The sequence below is a fragment of the Biomphalaria glabrata genome, chromosome 16 (assembly GCF_947242115.1).
Source record: "Biomphalaria glabrata chromosome 16, xgBioGlab47.1, whole genome shotgun sequence".
Classification (NCBI taxonomy): Eukaryota; Metazoa; Mollusca; class Gastropoda; family Planorbidae; genus Biomphalaria; species Biomphalaria glabrata.
The window spans coordinates 14,925,484-14,941,999 of NC_074726.1; the positions used below are offsets into that span (position 1 = coordinate 14,925,484).

A 16,516-nucleotide genomic window follows, 5' to 3' on the forward strand; every position below is an offset into this window, starting at 1 on the left:
ATTGTTATTGTTCAACGATCGTTGACCATTTATTTACGGTTCGGTTATAGAACTTGGCCTGCTGTTATTCTTTGATTAATACATTAGCCCAGCGGTTCTCAACCTTTTATGCTCGGCGACCCCTTTTTAAAATCCACCACTCTGCCGCGAACCCCCCCCCACACACACACACATACAGCAATAGATGCATAGACAATAACAATCCATTTTTTCGATAGTCTTTGGCGACCCCTGGCAAATCGTCAATCGACCCCCAAGGGGGTCGCGATCCACAGGTTGAGAATCCCTGCATTAGCCTGTTAAGATGTGAAACCCGGTTCATTATATCATCCCCTATATAAACCCTTAAAACTCACCTAGACGGGGTGGGGGTGGGGGAAACCCGTGCAAAAAAAAACAACGTGTATCCTTTTTTTTAACACGAAGCACTGAATCTTAGGCCGGTGTCTGCTTTTAAAGAGCTCGCAATTCTTTGTATGCACTCACTCCCACCGCCCTAGCGCCGGTTTGGACAGGATGATATGAATCTATGTCATGGCTGACATCATAGGACACACTATGAAAGGGACAGGAGGGTAGAGAAAGACTACCCGGCAATGGAGACTAAGACTTTCACATTTAAAATGTTCTGAAATTTAAAAGGCTCTTCCCTATTTTCTTTACTTACAATATTTTAATTGGACATTTTTAAGGGGTGTTCAAATGTGAGGTCCCAGGAAGTTATAAAGTTAATGCCAATCATTGGCCAAACAAGATGAGCTTTTTATAACAAAGAAACTAAAAATACATAGTCTCTGGTTTATAGAGTCTAGTCCAGTGATGCCCAAGCTATTTCCACCTCAGACACTCGTGTTGCGGGCCACATCAACGAATAGGTACAAATAAGATGAAATTGACTTGAAACTATTTTATTAGAAACCCGAGGGGGATCTAGGACTTGTATTGTATGAGATAAGTGACGTTTATCCATTTTTTTTTTACACATAGGGAAATGGTTTCATTGTTCTAGCTAGTTTAACCGACATTTTCTTCTCCTGTTTGGTTAATTAATATTAGCATAAATCTTCCAATCTCTATACACGGTTTAAAAAACTTTTATTCGATGATCAAATCCAGAATGCCGCCATATTTGTTTTATAATACCGATTGTCTGTTGTTTTTAAAACAGCCACGTTGTCTTTAGAAAACAAACATGGCGGCTTATTATCATGCTCCCCATCCGTTCACTTTTCCTGGTCGATTTTACATTCAAAGTTCAGAAACGCATAAATGTTAAAGGTCATGGTACCAATCTATCAAGGAAAACGTGAGGGTCCTAACGTAGGTAAATATACATTTTCAACATTTTATTTAAAACTTTGTACCAACGTTTAGGCGGACCGGATCTGACCCACAGGAGTATTTGGGGCCTTCCTGGTGTTTACATGTGTCCGTTTAACTTGTGCAAAAGGAGTTTAAGTTAGAAACCATAAATTTAATAAATATTCTAGATTACAAACATAATAATAATAAAAATAACAAAATTAATACAGATATTTTTTAAAGAACCTACCTTTCTTTCTTTTCTCCAGCGACGGCCTGCTGTAATTGGATGAATGGTATCCACTGTGATTGCCGTGGTGATAAATTGAATTATCTCCGCTTGGCAAGATTACGTCCCCTGAGTTCGACTGATTGGCGCCCATTTTAAGAAGCGCTTTCGCTTTTCAAAAGTCTTTTCATTGAATAGTCGTTATCTAGTTCACCAAACACTTGCACCAATAAAAAGTCACCAACGCTGGTTAATGTGTGCAATTTTTTCTTATACACTATACATCTACATTGAAGTTTTTATTTTGGACACCTGTAGTTAAAATTGTCGCCCCTTGCCAGAGCGAATTGAACGCGCCGTCGGAGTGACAGACGCTCTCTAGTAGGTTAAAAGAAGCCGATGTCGTCTGCCAGGAGAAATTCTTGTTTGCGCGTGTTCACTTGAACAGTTAGGTGACATACTTCACCGTCACCACCGCCTGCATAATGTCTAATGAGATTTCCACCATTCAGGCCACACACTAAAACAACTTTGTATATTTCAAGTTTGAAGGTGTCCTTGTTAGCAGCACATTCCTTGAGCTGGACAAATCCAGTGGAACTATTTTATGTAGTGATAGACACGCCTTTGATATTCAATTCCTTTTTTTATCTTGATGTATAGTTACAGTGAAATGGCAGGACAAAACGTGGTTACAGGGGGGGGGGGGTTAATTTAAAAATAACTCAATTCTATGTTGTCCATATCCAATGAATGTTATGTAATGAACCGAACAAACAGCCACAGACATAAAATCCATATAAAGTTAGTAATGTTGGCTGCATGCGGGTCAGAGGTCAGGTAGGAGGAGCTGTAAACAAAAATAAAGAAAAGAAAAAAAAATGTCAATAAAAAAATAGTGTAATGGTTCAAGTTTAATTTTAAATTAGGTCAACCAAATTTAAAAAGTATGGCAAGAGCTGCGTTACATTATGCAAACATTCAAACTGAACATACCAATTACCAACCTTGTCCTTTTAAAATAGTTTAGTATCTACTTTGCATTTGAAAAGTGTCTTTTACAAAGAAATCGATAGACCCATTGCGGAACTGTCCAAACATTGCCCTTGCTACGTCCTGTTGTACTTAAGCAGAGAATATAATTGTATGATCAATAGGGTGACGACAGAATGGTGTGTATGTTTGTGAGAGGGAAGTGATATTCTTGTCACTTTATAATACCAACCACATCGTTGGCATATGCGGCTTAAGTAATTATGTAATCGGTCAAGGCTAATTGATTGATGCATGCAATTAAAAAGCAAGGTAAAAAAACACGCTGACCTAAAGACGGGCCTCTGATGTGTGTCTACACAGTTATACACAGGCAGGCAAGAAGTATATATGTGTCTGTTCAAGGTAAGAATTGATAGTTCTGACACTCATTTGAGCCCCCCCCCCTCCCTTTCAAGAAGGGGCCATGTATAAAAGCGTTAATTCTCTGCTGGTTTGAGCCCCAGAACTTCTTTTTCACTTTCCTCCAGCCATGTCCTGGTTCAATCTTTGAAATCACGAATGTACTTTTGTTCAGCAGTTCCAGAAGCCTGCAATGTTCTAACTCCAAATAGTCGTCTGTTCCATTCTATTTGAACGAGCGTATGGGATTAAAACATCTCAAATAAATACATAAGATTGGGTTATATAGTGTTAGTGAAATGGGAATATTTGCAACAGAGGGAGAACAAAGTACATGGATTGGTTACTTTCTGAATGTCGCTATTTCAATCCAAAATCTACGTCTATTTTATTATATTGAACAGGGTCAGGGTTTAGAGATGGGGCGGGAAGCTTGTTACGGCGTCTGCTCACAGCGGAAGTTATAAATGTCAGACGACAGGTCAAGGGCCGAAACGCTAGTCGTATTTTCGTTCAAGTAAGCTGATTCCACTGCCATGTGCCAATTCTCGCTGACAGCGACACGTGTCAAGCAACGCATAGATCCGACTGTGCCGACCTTCTACAGACAACCCCCCTCACCTCAAAGCCCCCACATACACACATTCTTATAGAATACCCAAGACTACAGGCGAACGGTTAAAAAAAATAATTAAAAAGAAACGCCACTTAGTTTGACACTCCTAAATTCCTAAAATATTTAGTTTTTTTTTTAAATGAAAAGAAAGAACTAGTAGGTTGTACATATCCATACTATCTAGTAGGTTGTACATATCCATACTATCTAGTAGGTTGTACATATCCATACTATCTAGTAGGTTGTACATATCCATACTATCTAGTAGGTTGTACATATCCATACTATCTAGTAGGCTGTACATATCCATACTATAACTGACCGGAATCCTACCCACCAACTGATCCAATCCAGAAATTTCAGTGACTTGTATTGGTTCATAATTTTTTTTTTTAACTTTCTAAAAAATAGTACCGTATTTTAAAAAATGGTTAATGAGTTTTTAAAATACCATATTAAAAAGTATTGTCCTGTAAAAATATATTTTAATTGAAGCACAATATTTTTGAAGGGTTGAAACGCCTTTATGGAAGATGCTGTAGTGCCCGCCAGGTTCCAGCCACATCTTCGTTAACGAACCAGACGACATTGTTTTCCAGAGGACTAACAAAAGAAATCAAGGCACCAGCGAGACTTTCCGGTTACCCGTCCCCGACCGTGACCTCCGTGACTATGTCGAAGGTGCCGCCCCGACTCACTGAACAGTTTCTGGTGGGTAATAGGCCATCTTGCTATTACGGATTCCCCCACGTATAAGCCTGTTTGCTTAGTTTGAACAATGGTAAGAGAGAAAACTGTGGATTTGCTGAACCATAATTACTGGAGAGTGGTGGAACCTTGTATACAAAGGAATAAAAAGTCCATACTCAGATATATTTTGATTGTATTACACTGATCTTTAAAGAACGGCAATAGACAATAACAAAGAAACCTATTCTACTTACCAAATAATAATTATAAATTGTCCAGTATTTATATTATGTGTTATTCCCACTGAAAGAGAACATGGCTAGATCCTTGCTAGACTGTAAAGCTAGCAACTTGAAATGGAATGGTTAAATCCCAAAGTAAACTAAATCTATATACTTAAAGCGGTCCTGTGTGAGTGAGTGTACGTATGTGAGGGAGGGGGGGAGATAAAGTGTATGACAAGTTTTGGAGGGGGGGGGACATCGGTCATCTGTATATGACGTGGCGTTGACTCAACGGGTCATTGAGATATGACTAACAGCTGATGAAGGACACTTACTAAACAATTCAACAGTACATTTGGCTAACGGTGGACCTACATACTGTTGGTGGGGTTGAGATGTTGAGACTGCTCAGCATGGCTAATATATACAATATACGGATGCTTCCTTGGTTAGAATCTTTTTTTTTAACGCGGGACAACTAAAATCTTGTTTCCTTCCACGCAACTCGTGAAAGAAATAAATGTTAGCAGTTAAAAGATTGATAATTGCTTGGACTGTCTTTAACACTAATTTTTTTACTCATAACAGTCAGGGCACAACTCAAATGGAGCAGATTCGTCACTCTCATTGGGACACACTAGCGCGTGGAAAATACATGACTCGAAGAATAATGGACATTTCATTTGTTGGGGAAAGTGGTAAGATAGATCAATTGTGATCAAAACACTGAGTTTCAATTAGTTTGGACCAATCAAATAATCTTATATTTTAGGTATTCGTCGAAATTCAAAAGTTTAAGAAGCTACTGTTTCATAACTCCGTCTCTAGCAAGCACAGAAACATCTAGACCTACTTACCAAGAATGTATGGATTAGAGTAATTCACTTTGCGGATGTCAGAAACGAAGCAAAAAAAAAAAGATAATGATCTTTTGACGTCTGTGTGACTGTCCCCACGTATGCGCACAGTGATGAGCCCTACACGAAACAATGATGACTGAACAAATGCATCCATTATTCACCCAATTCAACAGACACTTCATCCATCCGCCAGTAAGTCGTCAGCTACCAAGAACAATCAGAAGCGCCATCATGATGTGTGTGTGTGTGTGTGTGTGTGTGTGTGCGCGAAACACAATGTGGCAGATAAGAAAATCCACAGACCAAAATTAAATAAAAATTGGGGGAAAAAAATGGCTGAAATACATTTATTTAACTTAAACACCCGCCTGGAAAGCTGCTATTGTGTTAGTGCTGTCATTATTTTTTCTTCTAAATGCATGTGCAGGGGCTGCCACTAGTAAACTTATTTTACTTCATCATAGCTCTTAATGATGTAAGGGGATGTCAAAAGTCAAAAGCCGGCGGTTAACGAGAAAATCGTATGGCCAGAACAACTGACTTAGTCTTCCAAACAAATATCACATACATAGACAAGAGACACATACAAAGACACGAGACGCAAAGACACGAGACACATACATAGAGGCATACTTCCTTAGAAAACTGCTTAATTTTCTGTTTCATAATTTAAACGCGAGAACCTGGGTTCGACAGCTAAGAGCTTTACCACTTACCACTCGGGCCATCCACTATTATCTCAATTTCAGATCAGAAACAAAATAGACATAAGACAGCAATTTACACACACAAAAAGGCAAACAACTACCCTCCCCCCCCCCCCCCCCAATTTTTTTTTAAAATTTAACCCAACATGAACTGTCTCCCACTTCTGCCTTAGATAGCAGTTTTCAGGAAAGCGCTATCTCCAAAACACGTACACAAATGTCGGTTCGTGGATTTAAAAAAAAACATCAACCCTCTCTTGAACACAACACACATAATTAACACATTTTTAAAAAAAGTGTTTAGTTTTAAGAGTCACTTCCCCCCCCACTTTACGTTTCGATAATTGCTCCTTTCTTCTCTTTCGAGTGTTTTTTTGTTCCTTGTACATTTTCACGTGAAAAGAAAACAGCATCACGTGATTAATTAGATCTACCAGTGGACACGGAGTCAGCAATAAACGAGCATTGATCAAGGGCGTGGAGCAGACGAGAAATGCAGAAGTATGTCTCTTCAAGGCGACCTTGACATTGGGAGAATGCCGATTTAAAAAAATAGGACCGGAAAAAATGAGGAATCCGCGAAGAAAATGTTAGTACTTTAAAAGAACTCCCAATGTGTGTTGGTGGGTCTGACTTAGAAGGAATGGGTTGACTTAGAATGGAGGGGCTGACTTAGAAGGGAGAGGTTGACTTAGAATGGAGGGGCTGACTTAGAAGGGAGAGGTTGACTTAGAATGGAGGGGCTGACTTAGAAGGGAGGGGTTGACTTAGAATGGAGACAGTGATAAGACAGAAAAATGTCTCTAATTTACAAATGTCGGAAGGGGAGAGGGGTGGGAGGCGTTTGTCCGGATTGAACAAGCTAGCGTGTACGTGTGAGAGCCGACTGTAGACATTGGCCAGATCGATTAGAGAAGGGGAAAGCGCGCGCCCTTGAGATAGCGAACGAATGGAGCTGTCTAGCAAAGTAAAATGATGCAACCAAAAATAAAAAAGGGGGGGGGGGGGGACTTCTCTACCCTATTTTTAAAGAGACGTTATCGGGCGCGTGCTATTTAAACATTGATTTGGGGGGAGTCAAAAAGTGTAATAAACTGCGAAGTCAATAAGGTTTTAAAAAATCTTTTAATTAACAATATTAAAATCTGTAATAACCAACCCAAGTACTAAGTGGTCACACTGCCATTAATTTGCCACACACCCCGTCACCCGGAACCCAATGAGTAATTAGATTCACTAGATCTACATTTACACAACAGACTTAAACATTTTTTTTCTGTTTTTAAATCAGGACAGAAGTAGAGGCATCTAAATCAATGTGGACGATACATTGATCACTAGACATGTAGTTGATATAGATTCTAGACCTAGATCTAGATAATAAGCAGATAGAGAGAGACAGTAAAACAGAAAGACAAACAGATATATCTAGGTCTAGATAGATAGATAGATAGATAGATAGATAGAGAAAAATAATCACTTACCCATGGCGCCCATAAACTAAATTGACTCCTATGTAATCCGTTCAAACTTAACAGAAACTCGACACAAGGCTCGCGGTACTTAAACCTAACACATTGTAAGGACTTCCCTTGGCTATATAAATACAAACTTGTGTCAATGGATGATGTCCCCGGAACGTAATTGTTACAGACGTTCCTATTGGCCGATCCCGCTTCGTGAAAACATGGTGATCGGCAAGTTCACACTCCGAAGCTATTTATAGACTTTAAAACTATGTCAGTTATTGACAACCTCAACTAGGATTATATTATCAAAATCACCACAATGGAATCCCCAGTGTTAGTTTCTTGGTTATAAATAGGCATGTTCTGGAGACATGAAATGGGTAACATTCCCGTGAAATTGTTTCTAGCATATAATATAGTCTTAATAATAACTATGGTAATAAATATTATAAATAAATATTATACCATGTCATTTTGTCTGTATATATTTAAATATTTATTTAAAATATATTCGAATATTTAGAGGATTTTTGGAATACTTAGAAGTGTGAACCAGTGGCGTCACAAGGGTGAGGGGACTGGAAGAATTTGAAAATTCCCAAGCCCCCACCTGAGGGCGGCCCACTAACGTGTATTAGAATTTTTTTTTTACATTAAATATTAAGCAAAACCCAGGCGCCCAAAGAGGTCAAGCCCCAACCCACCCCGAGCCCCAAAATGAAGGCTAATTCCTAGCTACGCCACTGGTGTGAACTGCATTTTGAGTTGTCACAATAGAAATGTATTTTTCTGGCAGCTCAATATAAAGAAAACATACATTTCTACTTGAAAAAAGGTTTGAGTCTCGCCCTAACTGGCTAAACAATCACATCTCGTTCTATCTAGTGTTAGATTGAAAACTATTTGAAGGAAGACAAGAAAATGATTCAACCTACTACTTTTCTCATCCTGGTGTTGACAGGACGGATACTGCATACAAATCTGATGAGGGGCGGACACAGTGGAAGCTAGACCAGACGTTATAGAAGGCCTCAACACTGACCTGCGACGTCACATCCTGTGGGCAGCTTAAACCAATAGCCACATCACAGGTCTGTATGACGTGGCATCGAGCTATTGGTCTCCACTGCCCACAGGTTGTGACATTGCAGGTCAGTGTTGAGGACTTCTATAACAAATCGTCTCGGCGGAAGTGAGTAGTACACACACACACACACACACACATCTAGGAAAACCAAAGCTGTAACTCTGTGGGAGAATTGATTTATAATTATATTTTATGATCAACAGTTTAAATGACGTCACAGATGCCTTGTCAAACTTTGGTAAACAGATGACGACTACGGCCGTGTGAGTGAGAGGAGTCGCTGGGTACGACTATATTCAGTTGTGCTGAATACTTGAGCATCGGAGCAGAACGACTGGAGTAACCAAAATATAGATCTCTAGATGTTGACATAGTTGACTTGCCAAATATAGAAGCAAACCCCCACAAGAGGAAATCGTCACTGAGAAAATATGTCACACAAATAAATTGTCTGCATCACTGATTACTAGAGTAGGAACGGATCAACTTCAAAAGGAGACCTTTTTTTCTAGGGGTTGGGGGGATGCGGTACTTTATATTCAAAGTCTCAGTAAAAAAAAATCTGAAGTGGGCGTTTTTTTTTTTGTTTTTTTTTTTCGTTTTTTTGTGTTTTTGTTTGTTTAGTTTGACAAATGTAATGATAAATAAACAACTTTCGCTTCTTTTCTCTATAAATATATTTTATGAATCCTTGAATGCAGACAAAAAGCATCAAAGATCAAATGTTGACCTAGAGCTTTCATTCACACCATCCAGTGAGAGAAATGTGTGAAGTGCTCTGACAAACACCCAGACTTCTCACATTAAATACGGATACACACACACACATATGTATATAGATAGAGAAAGTCTGCCGGAGGGTTGTCAAGTCTATTAACCCACAATCACCAGAGAAACACTTCCACCGCGGTCAAACAATTGATGATAGGAGCGCCTCGCGTTCAAAGGGGTTCAGAAGATGAAGCGCTGAGCTGTTTACAGTTACTACAGAGAGCGACAGTACACAAAACAACACACGAGCAAGGAGTGGATCACAATCTTTTGTAGTTCAATCTCAACATTTGGAGTGTGCCCTGACACAGTGTGAGACGTTTGATTTTGTCCTTAGAGCTTTTAATGTCAGTAATCAACACATATTCAAACAATTGCAGTAGATTAAACGCTAGGGACGCAGGTAGAACTGTGTGTATATAATCTAAAAACATTTAAAAAAAAAAACAAATCGTACACAACACATTATTGTCGTACGATATAGATACAGATTACAGAATTTTAAGTTACTTTGAGAGCGGACATGTTTCGCGGGTCCTGAAAGGACATGTTGCGCAGACCTTTCTGTTGTGGTCATATTGTTCTGTAGTAATACAATCTCTACTACCTGAAATCGTGGGACTGACCAACCCCTTGGGCTAAGACGACCACAATCTACATCTCACATTTCACACATTTCTGTCATGGGTACTTCAAAGGGATTTAGAGGGTATGCCGTCTCGTAGACCAACCTTCAACCACTTGTGTTAGTCAATGTCTGTGTCAAGTCCATTTTTTTTTGTCCATGTGAATGACAGATTTCAAAGTGACCACAACATCTTCTCGCAGCGCTCCCACCGGAAACGCTCTTTATCAGGCACAGAGCCAACATGCGCAGTTGACTGGGGAGTACTCCATACCCCCACCCACCTCTCTCTCTCTTTCCTCTGTCGTCTTTATAAATGACACCAATAATGCTCATCCTATATACTTTTAATTAAATGTCAAAAGCTTGAGAGAGTTACATTTTTAACCAGTGCTCAGCAGATCTACGTAGTTAGTCTGCTCAATGACCAGATACCATCATTGTTGTGCTTTGTTTTATTCTATTAGAAAACTTGTATGTTACCTGCATTTAAGTCTGGGTTTAGATAATTTACTTTTATATACATAATTTATATATTTTACCACTGGGTTTGAAATACTTTGATTACTTTTATATTTGTATCAAGGATTGGCCTCTTTAGTCACACAAGAAGTTGCAAAGGGAAAAGATCTGGCGTCTCTCGAGACGTAAAATGCCACAGACTTTTATATAAACCATGTATTTAGTTATTTATTTGAATCTGACCTTAACCAATGCCAGGTCATGACCCAGACCTCCTCTATTACTAAGGATAGAAAAAAAAGTCAACTGTTACCTAGTGCAACAAAACTAAAAGAGCTAGTTGAATGTTTGGCGTCATGATTGCAGAGAAGGATTAAGTTGAATGATATAAATGTAAGCATACCATTGTTCTGGCTTCTCTGGACCACCACCACCACCCCACCACCCTATTCTGAACACAATATGAATTTTTTTAACGTTTTATTTTGTTCTCCCAATTTTGAACTAGAAAGAAGCATAAGTGAATAAAACTCGCCATAAAAGGGGTTCTTGATTAATACCTACGCCCAGTGGCGTAGCTAGGGTGGGGTGAGGGGGTCCAAAATTGAAAATCCCCCGGGCCCCCACTTGAGGGGGGCCCCAAAATATGTGTCTGAATTATTTTTTGTTACATTAAATACTACGCCATTATCTCATGTCATGATGTCGAATGTCAAAATGCAGGGGCCCCTAAAGAGGTTAAACTCCCCCCCCCCCCAAATCCCTAGCTACGCCAGTGCCCACGCCTTCTCATAAATACATAGACTTAGTGAGCGGTACATTTGACGTGCATAGTATCTTTAGTATACTGTACTCAGTACATAATTCTTATCAATAGTTTGAACAGTTAAAAAACACTCCATGCTTGCACGTCTTACAATAACATTTGTTAAAATCTATTCTTCCTCTATGAAGCTGATGATATCCTATAATTTCTAATTCTATTTATTTCTTGTAAAGCTTCGTCTTGCAAGCAGTCTATGACCACAATCAAGTTCTTATATAAAATTTGCATAAGACTGTGATCAAAATGTTCATGTATGTCCATTTACACAAATATTTACCGCATACTAATTAAACATTTCAGTCGAGTGTAAGTAATTCCCACTAATGCCGTGTAAAAAATAAAAAGGTAAGCCAAATTTAATTTTTAGATGATTATATTTTGAAAAATTATAACGGTCAAACCAGAGCTTTATCAGGTAGTAATTTTTTTCCCAAACTGTGAAATTTCGTGGAAAATAGTAAGAGCCGTTTTTGAGCAGTTTTTACCCGCTACCCACAAAGAAAGTGCAAGCCTATAGGAAGAATAGTAACAAACGATTATTATGACCACTTTCAGTAAAGGGCCCGGGCGCAATGAACCCCTTCGCGTCATTGTTGCTACGCCACTGCATAAGCTGATGTAAAATAATGAGTTCTATTTGTGTCATTCGTAGGTACATTACATTACATTTGAAATCACAGAGTTAAAAACAAGTTCTTCATTGGCGTTGCAAATTGGGTGGGGTGGGTGTGTGGCTTAAGGTTACAGACGACTCTAATCATATCACTCGGTCAAACGTCATCCGCATTAGAGTGTCCGCTAATACACACCGTACTACAGAGTGCCGAGATATATTAAGTGCACAGTCAAGAAAGATCAGACCAGTATGTACTTAAAAAAAAAACAAAAAACTATGATCATTTCATTCAGAAAGGAACGAAACTAAAGTTTGAGGAAGCAATATACGACATTGGCAAAGGAAGGATAATCTAGATGGGGAAAGTAACATCCGACCGGGTCACTCGCACACTTTCTATTAAAAGCGAAAATAAAACTTTATCGTTGACCTTGACCTAGTTGAATGTCGGCATAGTTCAATACAAAGTGTTATCTTTTTGGTTTGAAGTTCTGAACAAGAAGAAACGGTGGAGTTACATGGAGGAGGGAGACATGGGGGGGGGTGCTAAGTGAAGATTTTGAGAGATACATTTGTACAAACCTAAAATGAGACTAAAGGAATGTCGAGAGTTCTATTGTGAAGAAGATTCACTTTTGTTTGGTTCTTGATATGGTCAACAACATACAATCTTCTTTACCACGTGACCAGTTACAATGTGGTAGATGTCATTTATTACAAACATAAGTACATTATAGTAATCATCCTTGCGAAGAACTGGCATTTAGTAAACATGCTCGTATACAACAAATTGTCAACGGGTAAAGGCCAACGATTAGGACGGGATGTTGGTTCCACGTTGGACGCCACAAAATGTCAAGAGGCAAAACGTTAAAGCTAATACAATATATAGCAGATGAGCTGACCAACTCAAGATGTGACTAACTTGTCTTTCAGCGTGGCCCCACCCTCTGACACTAAATAACTCTTGACATGAATTCCATGCCACCAGCTGACAACGACACTCACTTGCTGAAGGGCGTCATGACATGTGAAAACTGGTTCCCAGCGGAACGAGTAATTTTTCAAGACGGGAACATTTCGACCTGGACAAACATTTTAATAAAATTTCTAAACAATAAATGGATTGCTACCTGCTCGTAGGGTGGCTACCTGATTGTGGGGTGGCTACCTGCTCGTGGGGTGGCTACCTGATTGTGGGGTGGCTACCTGATCGTGCGGTATGTAATTCGAAATGTCTTCACTATGGCCCCGAGTTTGAACCCTGAATGAGGTCTGGACTAGAACTTCATAATCTTCACTTCCTTGGAGTCTGTTACCCTCCCCCCCCCCCCCCACACACTTTTTTTTCTGTATCACAAACTTTAACGACTATTAACACGAACTGTTAGTAATTAAAAGACCGATGACAACAACTAATTTAATTGTACTCTTGATATCAATGTTTAGCGTAGCAGTGGCGTAGCAAAGAACTTGTAGGTCCTGGTCTAAATGATGGAACCCCCTCGCAAGATTCAAAAATTCAAATGTTTATTATTATTTATTTAAAATCGAGTCATCCAGTATGTATCAGTCAGCACATTAAGAACAAAAGACATTCCAATCAATGCAGCACCTTTTACGTGTAATAATGTCATGACATTTCTTAGGTCTACGTTTTACTTCAAGTAATAAAAGATTATCTTTCTATGGTCTCTGTGGGCCTTTATTAGTGTGGTGTTGGCAAGGGTCCGATGAACCCCTCCACGCCACTGAAAAAGTGTACTATTTAATAGTAACAGAACATGACTTTCTAATATTGTAATAACTTGTATAGTATTGTATTTTGTATAGAACTGAGCGTTTTGATCTCCCTCCCTCCAACGAGCCACGAGCCAATGTTGAGAATCACCACCAAGACAGGCGTACGTGCTACTGTGGCTGACGGTAAGACTTAAGTTAGAGGCCAAGATAAAAACTTAACAGCGCCGCGCTGACTCATCAAGTGGCCTATGAAGTATATTTCTGTTGTGACATATCGCACTGTGTCAAGTGACAAACTGAATGGCTGGTGCTCTCAGCCACTAATACAAAAAGTTTTACAAATGTGGTACGCCCGAGACCATAGGATAAATACATACATTTAGGGAGGGAGGGTAACTCTGCGGAATCAAATTATTTTCGTAATAAAAATGTACAATAGAAATGGAGGCCATCAAAAAAGAAACGCAGGTTCATCCAGAGTAAAATGTCTGTCAGTTAGATCTGCTCTTATCGTTTTTATTGTATTATGGAGTTTTATTACCTAGAATGCGAAAGGAGTGTTGTTGTTGTTTTTTTAGGTCTTGTTTTAAAACAGTTTTAAACATAATAGAAAAAAAAAAGACTATTCCCCGAAAGAACAAAAGAAACCGTTGCACGTTGAAAGGAATGTTGGCATAAAATATAAATTATGAGTGAGTCTGGTGTGAATGTATATTTTGTTTTTTTCCATAGTTATAATGTTTTGTTTGGTGTAATGCACAAATTGTAAGACAAATTTCCTTACGGACGATTATTGTATTAGTATTAAATTTTCATTTGCGCTTTTAATTTTTGAGATCTACACTAAACAGACAGACAGACAGCTCAAAACCAAAAGCATTTATTAATCCTAAGGATAGTTGAAATAAAATTGTGTTCCCTTAAACAGTAACTTCAACAATGAATGCTCTTGGGAGAGAGAGAGAGAGACAGACAGACATACGAAAGAGAGGGAGAGAGACAGACAGAGATTGGAGAGAGACAAAGAGAGGAAAAGAAAATGTATAAAATATTTAGGTATAAAATAACTGTACATTACCAGAGTTTTCTAATATCCGCGAATCAACGGAACCTTATCCATAAGTTTGAAAAGTCTAAGAGTCTCCAGTTTACATAAACAAAATAGTTGAATGGGCCTAGACTCGTGTTTCTACCCACACTGAAACAATCACAGCCTGGACACAATACTTCACACATTCCAATAGCATAAGGCCTCGACTAGACGAGCTATTCGCACCTATTATTGACACTGTAACGTGATTAATAAGTCGCGCGCTCAGAATTAGCATATTGGATCTAAGTGTGTAGCATGTCCTCTCCTTCCTCTCTCGCCCCGTCCTCTCTAACCAATCGGAGGAGAAGAAAAAAATCACAGGATGTTTGCCGACTGACCCACTTGCTGCCAGTGATGTAACTGATTGTAACATCAAGTAACTTTTTTTTTGTCGCCAAGTAGTTACACCTCGTCGCCTTAGTCTAGAGTCGTTTACACACAGACATGTTTAGGGAAGAGATTAAAGTAACAAATCACACACCTTACTGTTACAAATCAATTTCTACTAAGTTCAAATAGGAAAGTAAAGGGGAAAACAAAAAGTGAAGTTCCCCTTTCAGAACTTTTGGTCTATAGGGCAGATGATGTAAAGGTCATCTGTTTCTGTTGCCTACGGTTGACGAGGGTGTCATGTGGCCAACACAACGACCAACCGCCTTTACTCTTCCCCAACTGTCAGGTTAGAGCTGGGTGGACTCAGAGGCGCCCAAAAGATCCCGAAATTTAAAAATCCCAGGATTCACCAGGATTCGAACCCGGAACCGCCGGTTCGGAAGCCAAGCGCTTTACCGCTCAGCCACTGTGCCTCTCAAATAGGAAACATTCATATTTAATTCTTCCTAATTTTGAAGCAATTCTAATGGACCTCATTCTCAAAAAACAAATGGTTACGTAATGTCTGTGGATAAAACACCTCAATATACGGTCACGTGATATCCTTGTTTGATTCCAATTAGGTGGTAAGATGTATAGAAAAGATGGGTAATCACGTGACTTAACGAATGCTTACGATTGGTGAACGAGGTGTATCAATATCAAAATATACACTTTTTTTTTTTCAAAATCAATATTATTTCCCCTGCGTACTAATGTAGTTCATAGTTCTCCCAAACATACAACACTGGGCCGTGAAGATACTTTCATTTGGGTCCATACTTAATGAAAGGATTGTTCTGAAATGTTCTCATGCGTACGTGTGCCAAAAATTTCATTTCTATTGGAGAATTTCATACACGGCGTAAAAACTACAAATAGGTCAGATAGTGGTGTATCCGGCCCCGGTGTAGACCAGAAAGGACGTGCTGAGAGTACACTTCTATATTGTAAATCAAAGCTCTATTCTTTTCTTTAGTTGCCAAACAGGAAGCTCAATTTAGCGTCCTTGACATTGTTTTGTTTTTTCGTGAAAATCTCAAATAGGAGAATCAAAGGTTGTCAACTGCAATTATTTATTTATTTATTTTACTTATGACGAAAGTGTGAGTTAATAGTAGGATTTGTTTAGGAAAATGAGTCATCCAGTTATGACGCTCACATACTAAACTTACTTTAGCATTAACTCCACTCTTTAACCGTTCATTTTGGGGAAAAGGGGGGGGGGGACATAACGTAGTAGTAACAAAAAGATAGGGGACAGTGGTACTGAACTTATCACAATGACATAGCACAGGGCATAAAAGTTTGTGTAAACAATTTATTTAAAAAAAAAAGGGGGGGGGGTAATTAGAAGAAAAAAATGAAATAGTCGAAAGATGATTCCACCCCCCCCTTTTTTTCCGTAGAAATTTAAATAATTGGGGGA

The 16,516-nt window shown here is 39.0% G+C and overlaps 2 protein-coding genes across 33 annotated transcripts in view; both read right to left on the reverse strand.

The window, feature by feature from the left end:
- Positions 1 to 16,516, reverse strand: part of LOC106078342 (titin-like) — a 533,611-nt gene that overhangs the window by 106,297 nt on the left and 410,798 nt on the right. The gene's annotated exons all lie outside the window — the stretch shown is intronic.
- Positions 1 to 16,516, reverse strand: part of LOC106073217 (titin homolog) — a 35,327-nt gene that overhangs the window by 4,075 nt on the left and 14,736 nt on the right. Inside the window, exons 1-2 of one of the 5 annotated variants that reach the window (XM_056014755.1) lie at positions 14,701 to 15,042; positions 1,553 to 2,381 (exon numbers count right to left, since the gene is read on the reverse strand). In XM_056014755.1, coding sequence (XP_055870730.1) covers positions 1,553 to 1,685 — 133 coding nt within the window. In that variant the 5' untranslated portion in view covers positions 1,686 to 2,381; positions 14,701 to 15,042. Of the gene's footprint in view, positions 1 to 1,552; positions 2,382 to 4,486; positions 4,625 to 5,313; positions 5,538 to 7,507; positions 7,737 to 14,700; positions 15,043 to 16,516 lie in introns of those variants that run through there. The other 4 variants (XM_013233718.2, XM_056014758.1, XM_056014757.1 and 1 more) reach the window with 4 other exon arrangements.